Below are 17,332 nucleotides of genomic sequence, written 5' to 3'. Positions count from 1 at the left end.
TAAGAAAAGCCAGCAGGATTGCTATCATCAGCTTAATCAGTGTCCAGCAGCTCCATCCCCACCCCTACAAACCACCTGTGAATCACCACAAGGTGAACTCTTCCCTGGAGATGCTGAAATGACGTCCTCCTTCTCTGAAGATGTATCCATTCAGCTTTTCACTTCTGTTTTTGCCTTGTCCTTCCCTCCTCTCTGGGACCCTCGAGAGAAGATACCACTATCCACGATCAAGCAGGGAGGGGTCAAGTTACCGCTACAGTCAAGTGAACGTTTTGGCCTTACCTCTGGCAAGATCTTGGAAGGCTGAAGAATACAGAGCTGTAACGCTGAGGGGACCAAGAACAAAGCAACATTGCTGTGCTGTTATTAACCCTTTGAACCCATTCTCCCTGAATTCAGGGACGGCCTAATATCAATATCAACACCCGTTATCCCGGTAAACCGGTATAATCACATACTGAATAACCAATACTAATATTAAAAATAGCACATTGACAAAAATGATGGGTTTTCCCGAGGAAATTAGGGTTGACGAGTTTATCGCCATAGGAGCCTAGGGTTAAGAAGGGCTTTTTCATACTATTAACAAATTTGTGCCTTTCTGTCCTTTAAGAATCCAGTTCTGCTAGTCACTCTTTTTTTAGGTGCAATTTGTAATGAGCGAGAGTGCCCGTAGTGAAGAGTTAGTTAGTTCATTAGGCAGTCAAGGACTGGAAGGGGAGTCAGAAGAGCAGCAAAGGGACCCGTAGCTGCTGTTCCCCAACCCTGACCCTGCAGCAGTTTGAGCAGGAGAGCAAGTCAAGTGGCAGGTGGGCTGCCACAGTCTGAAGAGAAATGCATCACGCCGCACTGCTTTAAGCCAGCACTTTCCTTCTTGTTTCGTCTTTCATCCTCCTTTTTTCCTTAGAAAGCCCAGTAGGAATTCAAGAGGCATGGGCGGCAGCAATAAAAACCGAAGACCTCATTATGGGAAGGGATCTTTTACCTGTATAGTAGCAAACTATACAGACGGTTTCAACAGGCATATTTTATGCAAATTTTCAAATAGAAAGGACCCTTGTCGTACCTCTTTGTGAAAATCAGCAAGTGCAGAGTATGGGCATTGAACACATCCATGTAAGTTGTGCCCCCTGTTTGTGCCTGTGGTGGAGGATGTGGCAAAATAGCAGGCCTATATTTGAAAATCAAATGCACCTAGGATGTTTTCGCCCTCTCCCACCTCAACACACTCTCAGGAATGCCTCTTCTGCCTGTGGCTAAAAGTATGCGTGCAATGGAAGCCACAGGTGCTTTTATCCCTGTTTCAGGAGGGACGTTTTTATTCAGGACATTTTATCTGGGCAAATCCCTTTGAAGGTTGCACCCCCACCTGTGCAGAAAGGCTAGGAATTAGTGTCCTTATGTAAATGTATGACTCGGTGGTGATAAATAGTCACATTTCTTGGCCACTAAAGAGAAGGATGTTTCTGATTTTGAATTACTAATTGGGGTGATGCCACTGAAGGTGAATGACATGGTGAAGAGGGCAAGTATAGGAAAACTGATTCTTACCTGCTAATTTTCATTCCTAGAATACCACAGATCAGTCCAGACTCCTGGGTTTTGCCTCCTTGGCAGCAGATGGGAGACAGAGAAGAAAAGTTTTACTGACACGACTACTTAACCTAGTGTGTCACCTGCAGTCCTTCAGTATGACCTGTACCCAAGCCAAGATGAGAATAATTAGAACAATAACTAAGACCTTTAATCCCCCTCAACAAGCAGAAGGGAGCTGGAGCCACTATAGAAACTTCATTTCAACAACATTAAACAGAACATCATATAAACAAACTATACTGCCATGATGAGCGGGCTTTACTGAATGAGCAAGGTTCTGGACTGATCTGTAGTATTCCAGGAACGAAAATTAGCAGGTAAGAACCAAATTTTCCTTTCCTGTTAATACCCCAGATCAATACCAACTCCTGGGATGTACACAAGCTCCCCTATACTAGGAAGGAACATGATCACCCTGCTCGCAATACACTCTCCCTAAATTCCACTGAGGCCGGATCTCGGACATCTAATCTATAATGCCTGGAGAAAGTGTGTACAAACTTCCAAGTATCTGCCCGACACATTTCTTGTGGAGAAACCAACTGATACTCTGCTCATGAGGATGCTTGCCGAGTGAGCCCGTAGACTCTCCAGCACCGGACAGCCTTTAGAAATATATGTCGAGTTAATCGCATCCTTCAACAATCTTGCAAGAGCAGTCTTGGATGCCTTGCACCCCTTTCTTGGCCCATTCCAAAGTACCAAAAAGATGATCCAATCTCCAGAAACTATTAGTCACCATGAGATACCTTAACAACACTCACTGCATATCCAACACACAAAAGTTCCATCGTGTGTGGCACAGACAAATCCAAATTCAGAAAGGTGGGAATTTCCACTGTTTGATTAAGATGAAAAGCCAAAACAATCTTTGGCAGAAATGAGGGCACTGTTCGCAAGAACACCCTATTCTCCGTAAATTGAAGAAAGAGAACTCTAAAAGAAGATGTTGCGGTCCCGGGCCGTGCCCTGGTCCCTCCACCTACCTCTGGGCCGCCGCAACGTCTTTTCGACCAGTACGGCCCTGCCTGGCTCCTGCCATGGCGCTCCCTCCTCGAGGGAGATGCCGCCAATCATCCGTGGCTGGCCCCGCCCCCTAGGCGTGCACACAGGGGCTCAACATTTAAAGGGGCCAGAGCGGGAAAGTACAGCACTGCCCTGGGATGACATCAGACGCTCTCAGGGTATTTAAACCCTGCAACTAGCTCTACTCCTTGCCTTGCAACGAGGTTTACTCTTCCAGAGTTGCTAGTTGCTGTTCCTGGTTCCTGACTTTGGCTTCTGACTTCGGCTCGTCCACTGGCTTTTGACTTTGACTCATTCTCCGGTATCCTGTCCTGTACTGTCCATGGGGTCTCGCCTAAGTCCAAGCGACTCGGGTCCTCATGGGGCTCCTCCTGGGGGGGGACCTCGGGCTTCCAGTGGTGAAGATTCCTCTGGTCTCCTGCCCTGTGCCGCCTCCCGGCTTCGACATCCACTGTGGGTCTTCCCACGGTGCGTCATCATCTGTCCCAGCCGGCTCAAGGGTCCACGAATCCAACAGTTTGCAAGGCCATGGACCTGGCCGGCCTTCAGGTCATTCCCGGAATCGCCCAATGGCTGCAACAGCAGCAACACTGCCTAGATGTCCTGACGGCGACAGTAGAGAGGCTGGCTAACCGTTTAGACGCCACGTCTTCGGCAGCACCTCCAGCAATGGCTTCCATGCCAGTTCTAGTCCTGTGACTATCCAACTGCCAATGCCGCCAAGATACTCAGGGGAAGCGAAGCAGTGCCATGGGTTCCTCAACCAGTGCTATATACGTTTCACTTCTCAGTTTCCAACGGACCTGGTGAAGAACAGTTACATTGTGAAGAACAGTTACATTGTGTCCTTGCTAGATGGGAAGCCCCTGGCCTGGGCCTCCCCGTTATGGGAACATAATGACCCCATCCTTGGAAACCTGCAACAGTTCATGTCGGAGTTTCGACACATTTTTGACGAGCCCGCCTGCAAGTCTACAGCAGTTGCCGAGCTACTCCAATTGCGCCAAGGCTCTCGTTCCCTTGCAGAGTATGCAGTTGAGTTCCGCACACCAGCCACTGAACTGGACTGGAGGGATGACAGTCTCCACGGCATATTCCTGGAAGGAATGTCTTCACGTCTCAAGGACGAGTTAGAGCAAGGGACCTCCTGGAGGATCTCGACAGTTTGATCGACCTGCAGGAAAGATCGACCGTCAAATCCAACAACGGTCCCGGGAGGGGAGGCCTGGCTGTAGAACCGGTAATTCGGGTTTGATGTTTCCTCGGCCGGTGCCCTCGTCCTCTGCTTCCACCAGTGCCCAAGGAGCAGAACCCATGCAGTTGGGGCATGGCCCAATCTCGCAAGAAGAGGAGGTGCCGCCGCGCCCAGGGCCTGTACCTATACTGCGGTAACAAAGGGCACTTCCTAGCTCAATGTGGTGAGCGGGTGGGAAACGCCAGAACCTAGGGATTATCGGGGAGCTGACCCTAGGTAATACAAGTTCTGCCTCCCCATGCACCGTACTGGTTACTATTGTCTACCCCGGAGGTACTTTTGATACGCTGGCTTTGGTCGACTCTGGAGCAGGAGGGAATTTCATCCTTGCAGATCTCATCCGGCAGTTACAGCTTGAGGTCCAACTCCGACTTCCTCCACTCTGGGTATCTTTGATCCACGGTACTCCCCTTCCGGGGAGCATTTCTACCTGCACCAAGCCCTTGATTCTATACACCGGTCTCCTGCACGCTGAAGAGATTTCGTTTCTCATACTGGAGAGATCCATTCACCCTATCATCTTGGGCTTGCCCTGGCTTTAGAAGCACTCCCCAATCATCCACTGGGATACTCTCCAGATCGCATCTTGGAGTCCATCTTGTTTTGACTCCTGCCTGGCGACGATTCCTCAACCCAGTGTGCCACTTCTGACCACGTTTGTGGCAGTTCCACCACAATATCTGGATTACCAGGATGTCTTCTCGAAGGAGAAGGCTGAACTTCTCCCCGAACATCGGCCCTTTGATTGTGCCATAAACTTGATCCCCGGCACTACACTGCCCAAGGGGCGGGTATACCCCTTGTCGCTCCCAGAAATCCGGGTCATGTCATCTTACATCCAGGAGAATTTAGAGAGGGGCTTCATTCGGCCCTCTACTTCCCCTGCCGGAGCCGGATTCTTCTTTATTGCGAAGAAAGACGGGTCACTCCGACCCTGTATAGACTACCGTGGTCTCAATGCCATTACACGATGCGACAGATATCCCTTGCCATTGATTCCCGAGCTACTAGACTGACAAGGAGCCAAGGTCTTCACCAAGCTGGATCTCCGGGGAGCGTACAACCTGGTAAGGATACGACCGGGTGACGAGTGGAAGACAGCGTTCAACACGAGAGACGGGCATTATGAATACCTGGTCATGCCCTTCGGCCTCTGCAATGCCCCTGTGGTTTTCCAAAACCTCATGAACGAGATGTTAAGGGATATGTTGCCCACCTCCGTCACAGTATATCTTGATGATGTACTGATATATTCTAAGGACCTGGCCACACACCGCATATACGTTCGACGAATGCTACAGAAGCTTCGAGACAATCGTCTCTTTGCCAAGATGGAGAAGTGCCAATTTGAGCAAGAGTCTTTGCCCTTCCTTGGATATATTGTCTCCTCCTCAGGCTTCCACATGGACCCAGAGGAAAGTAGCGGCCATCAAGGATTGGCCTCAACCAGAGGGGGTAAAGGCACTCCAACGCTTCCTTGGGTTCACCAACTTTTACCGCCAGTTCATACCCCATTACTCCTGGATGGTAGCCCTGCTTACTGCCCTTACCTGGAAGGGAGCTGATGCTAAGAACTGCTTCCCGGCGGTGCTAAATGCTTTCCAGGAAATGAAGAGAGCCTTTCTTCAAGACTTCTGTCTCCACCACCCTGATCCCCAGCGTCAATTTATTGTGGAGGTAGATGCGTCCGACCTTGCGGTGGGAGCCATCCTGAGCAAAATAGCCACCAAAGGCAAATCCTTGCCTTGTTCTTACTTCTCTCGGAAGTTTTCGCCTGCTGAAAAGAACTACTCGGGCTCCCTCTTCATATTGCCTCAAACAGAGGCCCGCGGTTCACGGCTAAATATTGGAGAGCTCTCTGTAGGAAATTCGGAGTACAACTAGACTTTGCGACGGCTTTTCACCCCCAAGGCAACGGCCAAGCTGAGCGCACAAATTGGATCTTAAAGGCCTTCCTCCGTGCCTTTGTAGGAGACCTCCAAGACGACTGGGTGGCTTTATTGCCATGGGCAGAATTCTCCAACAACCGCCATAAGCATTCTGCTATCAACATGTCTCCCTTCCAGTTGGTCTTCGGGAAATGCCTTAGACCTCCCTTGCCCTTGCCTCTGATGTCCTCTTCCATCTTAGACCTTAGACCTCCCTTGCCCTTCCGTCCCCTGCAGTGCAACTTACAGCATGACAATTACGTGATCTTTGGAGATCCACTCAGAAGCTTCAACAGACTGCCGCTATGGCGAAGAAATATGCCGACAGGCTACGACGCCCTGCTCCTGTCTTTCTCCCTGGGGATAAGGTGTGGTTGAGCACCAAGAACATCTGATTGTGGACTCCCTCTATGTGCCTGGCTCCCAGGTATATCGGCCCATTCGCCGTTGCGGAGCGAGTGGGTATGGTTTCCTACCATCTACACCTTCCTTCCACCCTGAGGATCCACAACGTTTTCCATGTATCTCTCCTCAATCCTTTGATCCTGTCTGTTTTCCACGACAAGCCCCCTGAACCCACCAACTCAGCAGCTGAACAAGAAGTCATCTATCAGGTGAAGGACGTGTTGGATGTGCAGTTCCACCTTCGTAGATGGGAGTACCTCCTCTCCTGGGAAGGGTATGGCCCTGAGGAGAATACGTGGGAGCTGGGCTCTAACATCCTAGACAAGACCCTTCTTCATCAGTTCCACTTGGACCTCCCTGCGAAGCCCAAGCCCCCAGGAAGGGGGCGTAGGAGGAGGGTACTGTTGCGGTCCAGGGCCATGCCCCGGTCCCTCCACCTACCTCGGGGATGGTCCAGGCCGCTGCGATGTCTTTTCGGCCGGTACAGCCCTGCCTGGCTCCTGCCATGGCACTCCCTCCTCGAGAGAGACGCCGCCGATCCTCCGTAGCTGCACTGCCCTGGGATGACGTCAGTCGCTCTCAGGGTATTTAAACCCTGCAACTAGCTCTACTCCTTGCCTTGCAATGAGGTTCACTCTTCCAGAGTTGCTAACTGCTGTTCCTGGTTCCTGACTTCGGCTTGTCCACTGGCTTCTGACTTCGGCTCATTCTTCGGTATCCTGTCCTGTACTGTCCAGGGGGTCTCGCCTAAGTCCAAGTGGCTTGGGTCCTCTCGGGCTCCTCCCGGGGGGACCGCGGGCTTCCAGTGGTGAAGTTTCGGTTGGCCTACTGGCTCCAGCTTCTCCTCTCTTCATACTCTGGAACTCCTCTTCAGACACCTGCCCACAACAGACCGCACGTAAGTCCAAGCGGCCCGGGTCCTCACGGGCTCCTCCTGGGGGGACCTCGGGCTTCCAGTAGTGAAGATTCCTCTGGTCTCCTGCCCTGTGCCGCCTCCCGGCTTCGACATCCACTGTGGGCCTTCCCAAGGTGCGTCATCATCTGTCTCAGCCGGCTTAAGGGTCCACAAATCCAAGAGAAGACACCTGAAGCTCTGAAATTCTTTTGGTCAAAATATCGCCATTAAAAAAAAAAAAAAAAAAGCACTTTCAGGGGTTTTTTTTGGCTTGCAATATTGGGTCAGACCAAGAGTCTATCAAGCCCAGTATCCTATTTCCAATAGTGGCCAAGCCAGGTCACAGGTACTTGACAGGATCCCGAGGGGTAGATAGATTCTAAGCTGCTTATCCCACGAATAAACAGTGGATTTCTGCAATTCTATCTTAAAAATGGTTAATGGACTTTTCCTCCAGGAACTTGTCCAAGCCTTTAAACTCAGTTATACTATAGCTTTCACCACATTCTCTGGCAATGAATTCCAGAGCTTAATTATGCATTGATAAAAAAATATTTTCTCTTATTAGTTTTAAATGTATTATCTAGTAACTTCCCCTGGTCTTTGTACTTTTCGAAAGAGTAAACAACTGATTTACGTCTACTTGTTCCACTCCATTCATTTCCAATAGCAGGTCTGCAATTTCATTTCTTAGTTCTTTCAGCACTCTGGGATGTATATCATCTGGTCCAGGCGATTTGCTACTCTTTAGTTTGTCAATTTGCCCTAGTACATCTTCCAGGTTCACTGAGATTTGTTTATTAGGTCCAAGAACTATGGCCGATGTTGCCACTCCGGAGCCATGAGAATCACTTTGCCTGGGTGTCTATGCGCCATAGCATCCTGCCCAGCAACAGCCATGGGGGAAAGGCATAAAGAAAAATCCCCGGTGGCCATGGAGGAGGTAGAGTGTTGATTCCTTCTGTTCTGTATTCTTGCCTGTGACTGTAAAAGCATGCCACCTTGGTATTTTGCCACGACACCGTCAAGTCCATGCAAGGCATTCCCCACCTGGCCCAAATGAGAAGCATTGCTTCCTCTGACAGCTCCCATTTTCCCGGATCCTACTTTTGCCTGCTTAGAAAATCTGCCTACACATTGTCCACCCTGGCTATGTGAGATGCTGCCAGAAATGCCAGTTCCTGCTCCGCCCAGTGAGCTTACTGAGAAAACATTTGACTTTTGGTCCCTCCCTGTCAGTTGATATATGCCACCGTTGTTGCATTGTCCGATAGAACGCGCACTGCCCAACCTTGTAACTATGGCAGAAAGAAAAAACAAGGCTAGGTACACTGCTCTCGTCTCTAACCGATTGATAGACCACGATGCCGCATCCATTGACTCTGCACAGTCTCGCCCTGACACACCGCTCCCCAACTGGAGAGGCTGGCATCGGTGGTTACTATCACCCAATTTGAGATTTCCAACTCCATCCTACATTTCAGATTGACCTAATCAAGCCACTACGAAAGACTGAACCTGGACTCCCTACCTGAGGGGAAGAGGAATTTGAAACTCCTCTCATAATGGGTTCCAATGGGAGAGGAGCGCTCTATGAAGAGGCTGCATATGTGCGAGCTCCCAGGGATCTAGTTCAAGCATTGTTGCCTTAGACTCCAGGACCTGCAAATAATCCCAAACTTTGGGTACCTTGAGTCGCAACAGGCAGTGAACCTTACTCTACAGCTTCACCAGCCTCTCCTGCATGAGAAACACCTTACCAATCTGGGTGTTGAATCAAGCCCCTAGGTACTCCAATAATTGGGATGGCATTAGATGGCTCTTCACTAGGGTCTCTACCAATATCAAAGGAGATGCAGTTAATTCAATAAGTCCCCACAACTTCAAAATTATTTCGTAAAGAGTTTTTTTTAAATTTTTTTTATTGGCAACTCCATTGCTTGGAAAAGCACAGATTTTAAACAGGGTCCCCCGACACGGACCAGTGTTTCACCAAACCCAGCTGCGTCGGGAGGGACAGGCAATTTGAAATTTTAAACAGAATAATAAAGGGGACCAATAATTAATGGATCAAAAATTAAACAACATTCCTTTAAAATTTATAAGACATGTACCTTTTCGACTCTGTGCGTACACTTAATTCGCAAGGAGAGCAAGGATAGCTTGGCATCCCATGGACTTAATAGTGAGATTGAGTGGCGATTTTTTCTTTAATGCTTTTATTTTTTATTCTCAGCAAAACCTTGTTATTTCCCTTCTTTACTGTATTCTTCATTCATGCCCTCTTATTGGTTGGTTGTATGTAATGCTGGTGTGTTGTGATTGGCCAATTTCTGGTACCTTTAAACGCTGAGCTCTGTCTGCACCGTCTGCTCTCCTTGAGAATTAAGTGTAAGCACAGAGTCGAAATACTGAGGGCTGCAGGTGGCACACTAGGTTAAATAGCAGTGTCAGCAAAGCTTTTCTTCTCTGTCTCCATCTGCTGGCAGGGAGGCAAAACCCAGGAGTCTTAACTAGGGATGTGAATCGTGTCCTCGATCGTCTTAACGATCGATTTCGGCTGGGAGGGGGAGGGAATCGTATTGTTGCCGTTTGGGGGGGGTAAAATATCGTGAAAAATCGTTAAAAATCGTTAAAAATCGAAAAATCGAAAAACCGGCACACTAAAACCCCCTAAAACCCACCCCCGACCCTTTAAATTAAATCCCCCACCCTCCCGAACCCCCCCCAAATAACTTAAATAACCTGCGGGTCCAGCGGCGGTCCGGAACGGCAGCGGTCCGGAACGGGCTCCTGCTCCTGCATCTTGTCGTCTTCAGCCGGCGCCATTTTCCAAAATGGCGCCGAAAATGGCGGCGGCCATAGACGAAAAAGATTGGACGGCAGGAGGTCCTTCCGGACCCCCGCTGGACTTTTGGCAAGTCTCGTGGGGGTCAGGAGGCCCCCCACAAGCTGGCCAAAAGTTCCTGGAGGTCCAGCGGGGGTCAGGGAGCGATTTCCCGCCGCGAATCGTTTTCGTACGGAAAATGGCGCCGGCAGGAGATCGACTGCAGGAGGTCGTTCAGCGAGGGTTCCGGCGCCTCGCTGAACGACCTCCTGCAGTCGATCTCCTGCCGGCGCCATTTTCCGTACGAAAACGATTCGCGGCAGGAAATCGCTCCCTGACCCCTGCTGGACCTCCAGGAACTTTTGGCCAGCTTGTGGGGGGCCTCCTGACCCCCACGAGACTTGCCAAAAGTCCAGCGGGGGTCCGGAAGGACCTCCTGCCGTCCAATCTTTTTCGTCTATGGCCGCCGCCATTTTTCGGCGCCATTTTGGAAAATGGCGCCGGCTGAAGACGACAAGATGCAGGAGCAGGAGCCCGTTCCGGACCGCTGCCGTTCCGGACCGCCGCTGGACCCGCAGGTTATTTAAGTTATTTGGGGGGGGGGTTCGGGAGGGTGGGGGATTTAATTTAAAGGGTCGGGGGTGGGTTTTAGGGGGTTTTAATGTGCCGGCTCACGATTCTAACGATTTATAACGATAAATCGTTAGAATCTGTATTGTATTGTGTTCCATAACGGTTTAAGACGATATTAAAATTATCGGACGATAATTTTAATCGTCCTAAAACGATTCACATCCCTAGTCTTAACTGATCTGGAGTATGAACAGGAACTTCTCTTTGAGGGCGTCACTTGTTCAGTGACTGCCATACTGGGTCAGACAAATGGACCATGAAGCCCAGTATCCTGTTTCCAACAGTGGCCAATACATGTCCTAAGTATGTGGCAGGTTCCTAAACAGTAGAGATATTCCATGCTGCTTACTCCCAGGGATAAGCAGTGCATTCCCCCAGTCTACCTGGTTAATAACAGTTTATGAATTTTTCCTCCAGGAATTTGTTCAAACCTCTTTTAAACCCAGCTAATTGGATTTAAAACTGCTTTTACCACATCCTCCAGCAATGAATTCCAGAGCTTAATTGTGTATTGAGTGAAAACAATTTCCTCTGATCTGTTTAAATGTCCTGCTTAGTAACTTAATACAGTAGCCCCTAGTATTTGTGTTTTTTGAAAGAGTAAACAACCATTATTTACCTGTTTCTATGACAGGTAAAATATATAAAGTTTATTGGACCTGTTCCACTCCACTCATGATTTTATAGACCTTTATCATATCTTCTCAGCCTTCTCTTCTCCAAGCTGAAGATCCCTAATCTCTTTAGCCTCTCCTGATATGGGAGCTGTTGCTTGTCCTATTCCCTTAATCATATTGGTCATCCTTCTCTGTACTGTCCACTGTGCCTTCTGCAGCAGATACCTGAGATGGGATTCACGCCCAATAAAAGCAAGAGCAGAAGAGAGATTTTCACTCACCTCCATCCAACAGGGCCAAGAAAGCCAGAACGAGGAAGGGGGCTGTTTTCCCAACAAACTCATACATGACACTTCCAAAAGGCGCGCCAGCTGCAAGAAAATACATTATAGCAGCTCAGGGATTTGCTTCTACAGGCCTTGGATGAGAGATATACTTATTAAGGGTAACAATAAGAATTGTAAGTGGAAGAATCCATGTCCATGTCAACATAAGCTTGAATAAAGAGTGTTCTCATCATACAATAAATATTAAATAGGAAAAAGTTGTGGTTTTAGATTGTAAATTAGGAGAAGAGTGGAGGAAGACTTGATAAGTATTACTGTTAGTTTAATATGTATTAGATTTTGTCAGTGTAGCATGTTCTCCACCAAGATCACTGTTGATTGGTGGAATACAAAATGCTTTTTAAATAAATAAATAAATAAATAAATAAATAAATAAATAAATAAATAAATACTGTGATGATAACTTGGGTGTAGAAACATGCAGAGCATCCTTGGTGAGCGTGATACATAAGGGATACTTGAAGAGGAAAGGACAGAGATTTAAGCGAAGGAAAAGAGAAAAATGAGAGAACCAGGGGAGAAGGATTTAGGATTGAATTTGGAAGGAAAGTCCTACTCACCAAGCACACCTAGTGCCAGTCCCCCCAACGCTATTCCCATGGCATTGCCCCTTTCAAAGTCATCGGTGTAAACACTTGCCAGCATCCCCAAGCCTGGAGGGAGAAAGATTCAAGGCTCTCAGCTTAATGATAATTGCTCAATTTGTCAGTATAGCAATTTCAATTAACATGCCACGAGGGAATGCACGATTCTAACTATTATTATCTCTACTATTACAGCCATGAGTCCCCATCATACTGAAGCCCATCTGTCTCCATCATGCCTTGATCTCCAGTATAAATCCCTGACACATCTGGACTCATCAGTCCCTATTACTTCTTGAATCATTCTTCAAATATATATCTGACTCACCACTATCTTGTTTCCTAACATACTATACGCACCAGCAAAAAATCTATCTAGAGCTGTAAACTGGGAAAAGTGGCCAAGAAAATTGTGAGTGACATTAAGGAACAAGCACGAGAAAACTTAGTTGGGTTTTTTTTTTTTTTTTAAGTAAAATGCACCAGAAAGTCTGGCAGATACTGGTGACATCATATGACCTACAGTTGGCAATATTTACCTGCCACAGATGAGAAGGAAGAGCCGATTCCCTGAAGTGACCGAGCCACAAACAGCAAAGTATAAGTACTTGAGAGAGCAAACACTGGAGGTGAGTTGGGGGAGAGAAACAAAGAAATGTTTGTAACACTTGTGAGCTGAGACTGCACTTTCTGAGCTGAAGAATGGGAACAGAGACACAAGGCTTCCTGCCTCCTGGCAGTAGAGCGATATCAAGATCTCAGTTATACCATAATGCATTCTGCAGATTGTAGTCCTGCTTTAGAGAAGAGGAAAAGTCAGAACAGTATGACGTGTAAAGCTTTGCCAGAATTGAAAGCAGGATGATCAAAGATTCTTGGAAATTAAAGATGATACACACCTTGGATACTTATTTAATTCTCAAAAAGGTCAGACTGAATGCCTCTTGCCTATCCAACATAAGGCAACTGTAACCCCTCCTTAAAGTACAAGTAAAGAACGGAGAGGGGTATAAAAAGTTATTTTTAAGTTCTTCAGGGCAGGGACCCTGGCTAGCTTTTACTTCTCCTCCCATCCCAAGGTAGAGGTCCTTCAGACTAGGAGTGGAAAGGAGTCCTCCCTGGTCCCAGTACGGGGCGACTGGTGAGCTGTGCTGGAGCTCCCTCATTCTCCTGTGCGCTGGGTGTTGTGCGCCAAACAAACCACATTTGGACCATGTAGGCCGTGTCCAACATAATGCTTTACTGATACAGTTTCATTGAATGACACAATTAAATATGGTAAATCACACACCACAGTCTCTGCAGTTCCTCTCTTAATTGCAGATCTTTTCTCCTCTCTCTGTGCATTAGTCGTTATCAGGCCAGGAATCCATCCACACGTCTGGATTAGATTATGCAGTGGTCTCTCTGGGCCAGGCCCCCTTGGATGGTCGGGAAACCCCTCCCGATGGCACAAAAATCTATCTTGGAACAGAGCTAATGTCTCTATCCCTCAGGGTTTTGGTAGATGCTGGATGGGGGATCTCCCTTGAATGTGGATCTTTTACTCACAGTTAGTAGATTAATTTTCTGGTGGGATCCCTGGTGGTAGGAATCCTTGTGGACTGCAGTTCTTACCAGTCCCCTTGATGGGCAGGAAGAGGGGCAGAAAACACTTCTTCCCAGATGTTGGAAAACAAATCTTCTTCCCCAAATTAAATAACTGCAGGAATCCGCTGCAATGGGTCACCACATTTGTTGGGAAGATCTTCCCTAAACATTGGGCGTCTTCAGCCCAGGGTTCCCCATTCCCTGGGCTTCAGAAAGGCCCAGGCCTTCAGCAGGGCTCCTCATAATGAACATTCAAAATCCCAAAATTAGTCCCAGAGCAGCCAGTCTGCACCTCATGTGGAGAGTACAGCAGTGGAGCTCCTTTGACCTATCCTGGAAGGGTCTCGGAGGATTTCTGAGGCTCCGGGTAGGCCCAAAATCCAACTTCTCACTCTCAGTTTAGACTGCCCCCAGAGCCTATTCCAGAGCTCTGCTATAAAAGCCTTTTCACGGGGTATCCATTACAGCTCCACCAGTGGGAAGGCTGTCCATGAATGGGTACTCCCCTAATTATTTCCCTAACTGCTCTAGACTGTTGCAAGACATATGAGTAACCTAAAAAGTGGTCTGGATTACACAACTTTTTGTCTACTATGACATCGAAACATATTAAACAATCATGTGTGATACATGCATGGATAGAGTCAGGGAAGATCTTTCTGAACCATTTCAGGATAATTTATTGATAACATTTCCTGAGTCTAGTTTATTCCTATCTTATTTAATGGAAAGCCCAAAGGGAAATATTGAGATTCTTAGTATTTGATAGGGATGTGAATCGTGTCCTCGATCGTCTTAACGATTGATTTCGGCTGGGAGGGGGAGGGAATCGTATTGTTGCCGTTTGGGGGGGTAAAATATCGTGAAAAATCGTGAAAAATCAAAAAAACATAAAATCGCAAAACCGGCACATTAAAACCCCCTAAAACCTACCCCCGACCCTTTAAATTAAATCCCCCACCTGGAACCCTCGCTGAACGACCTCCTGCAGTCGATCTCCTGCCGGCGCCATTTTCCGTACGAAAACGATTCGCGGCGGGAAATCGCTCCCTGACCCCCGCTGGACCTCCAGGAACTTTTGGCCAGCTTGGGGGGGGCCTCCTGACCCCCACAAGACTTGCCAAAAGTCCAGCGGGGGTCCGGAAGGACCTCCTGCCGTCCAATCGTGTTCGTCTATGGCCGCCGCCATTTTTCGGCGCCATTTTGGAAAATGGCGCCGGCTGAAGACAACAAGATTCAGTAGCAGGAGCCCGTTCCGGACCGCTGCCGTTCCGGACCGCCGCTGGACCCGCAGGTTATTTAAGTCATTGGGGGGGGGGATTTAATTTAAAGGGTCGGGGGTGGGTTTTAGGGGGTTTTAGTGTGCCGGCTCACGATTCTAACGATTTATAACGATAAATCGTTAGAATCTCTATTGTATTGTGTTCCATAATGGTTTAAGACGATATTAAAATTATCGGACGATAATTTTAATCGTCCTAAAACGATTCATATCCCTAGTATTTGAAGAGATGAAGGGGGGTTGCTAGGTCCCTGGATATGTCTATGCAACTGAGACATAAACTGTGCTCATCCACTGGAAATGTGAATCTTTTCTTTAGGAATGTCCAGGATATTGACCCTTGCATCCTTTCTGACACTGTCCCATCCTCTTTCACATAAATTTCAAACTTCCACTACTCACTTACTAAAGCATTTTCTCTACATTCTTGCACCAATTTAAAAAACATTGATCGGTATTGGTCACAGAGCTGTATCTATATACTGACACTGCAACAAGCCATACTGTGTGGTTACGTTGCCTGTTTCAGCATGGATGGAGTACATTGTGAGAGCTCTAGCACACCTTCTTAGCATATATGACACGAGGCAGGTGGCACCATATAGGCTAACCAGTTTATTATGGCATGAGCTTTTGAGGACCAAATCCACGTCATCCACTTCCTGCATCTGACAAAGTGGACTCTGCCCTTGAAAGCTCATGCCTCAATAAATTGGCGAGTTTATAAAGGTGCCTTCTGATTCATGTCATTTTTGTTATACCAGACTAACATGGCTATCCCTCTGAAGATCTTAGCATATATGACATCAGTTGGAATGTAGCAAGAAATACTCACTGATGGTGGAGAGAAACATGATGACAAAGCCAGCAAACATGGGAATATGGTACCCAATCCTGCACAAGAAAATTCAATAAGAATTCAGAAGCCAGAGATAGACAGCGTTCCATCATTCAGGTCTATAAACATTACACATGTGCAGTAGAACCCTAATACTGACAACTCCTGTTTTTCTTGATAAAATACTACTCCAGAAGAAGGCATTGTAGGTTCAAAGCTATGAATATCACTCTTTTTTAAACTTTCCATGCTATAGGAGATTATTTATGTGTTTATTACAGCCAGCATAAAGAAATTCCTTCCTGACCTCAGCACGGTAATTGGATAAAATCCTGGAATCAGCATCAATCACACAATCTCCGCACCCATAATGCTATTAACCAGAAGCAACTCAATCTGCTGACGTTTATAGATATTTAGGGGTCAAGAAACTAAAGCTTTTCTCCCATTCTTTGTGTCTATGACTTGCACCCTTGATGGGGTCACTACAAATGCTATTTTGGATTGGAGTTGTTTTTTTTGTTTCACTGATATTACAAAATTGCTAATTGCAAATTACTTTATAATCAAACATTTTAAATTATATTTATGTTAAAAAAACTGGGACTGTCTTCATCAGCACGTTTCCATCAATAAGCAAGACTGAATTAGCCATTACATGTGGGTAACATCATCCATCGGCACTAAATGGACCTCTTTGTCTTAACTAATAGAGCTTTTGCTCTACTGAGCATGTGCAGAAATTGCTGTCGTGGCATTGCCTAGTGAGCACCAGCACAACATGTACCTCTATCTCTGTTATTTCTATAATATTTCCATAACTTTTCCTTTTAAAATTGCCTCGCTTCCTCAGCAGCCCCCAAAGAACACTTTTCAGTGCTATTTAAAAAAAAAAAAGAAAAAAAAACAAAAAGAAAATTAAGGTTTGGTAAGAATCATTCCACAGTGATTGAGAGTATTTATGGAAAGAGAATGACCATTACCGATTGACCTAACCTCTTCTGCTGCCTGGAAGCGAACCATGACCAGACCAACTGTTATGATTGGGGACAGATGTCCCCAAGGACACAAAAATCAAGGGCCTGGAAATGGAGGAACTGCATAAATCTCTCAGAAGCTCCTCCTTCCAGAGCACAGCCTTGTTTGTCTCCTCAGAAACTGAGCTGAGCAGGAGCTCCTCAAAAGCATCTCCTCCATCGGCGGAACAGGCCGAATCCTTAAGGTCAAATAAGCAAAAGTATGAGTCGAATAAGAAGAGGTGCTACTCTGAGGAACTTCTGGAGCAGCCAGCATGCAAAAAGCACCAAGCACGGTCGATGCACAGTGCATTGGCACCTTTGACGCATGATGCATCAGCATTGTTGAAGCAAATGTCCATGATGCCGTTGACGCATGTCTAAGGCACCATCAAAGCACAAGACACTAGTGCTGTCAACACATAAATCCTCAACACATCAGTCCTCAACACTTTTACCATCAGGATATGTAGCTCCATCATTGATGCATAAT

The 17,332-nt window shown here is 47.1% G+C and overlaps 1 protein-coding gene across 2 annotated transcripts in view; it reads right to left on the bottom strand.

The window, feature by feature from the left end:
• SLC18A1 (solute carrier family 18 member A1) overlaps positions 1–17,332 on the bottom strand; it is a 128,554-nt gene that overhangs the window by 29,334 nt on the left and 81,888 nt on the right. Inside the window, exons 4-8 of one of the 2 annotated variants that reach the window (XM_029603874.1) lie at positions 15,821–15,879; positions 12,653–12,736; positions 12,090–12,182; positions 11,464–11,553; positions 283–326 (exon numbers count right to left, since the gene is read on the bottom strand). In XM_029603874.1, the coding sequence (XP_029459734.1) occupies positions 283–326; positions 11,464–11,553; positions 12,090–12,182; positions 12,653–12,736; positions 15,821–15,879 (370 nt within the window). The remainder of the gene's footprint in view (positions 1–282; positions 327–11,463; positions 11,554–12,089; positions 12,183–12,652; positions 12,737–15,820; positions 15,880–17,332) is intronic. The other variant, XM_029603875.1, reaches the window with a different exon arrangement.

This window comes from Rhinatrema bivittatum, chromosome 5 (genome assembly GCF_901001135.1).
Source record: "Rhinatrema bivittatum chromosome 5, aRhiBiv1.1, whole genome shotgun sequence".
Classification (NCBI taxonomy): domain Eukaryota; kingdom Metazoa; phylum Chordata; class Amphibia; order Gymnophiona; family Rhinatrematidae; genus Rhinatrema; species Rhinatrema bivittatum.
This window is presented reverse-complemented; position numbering and strand designations above follow the sequence as displayed.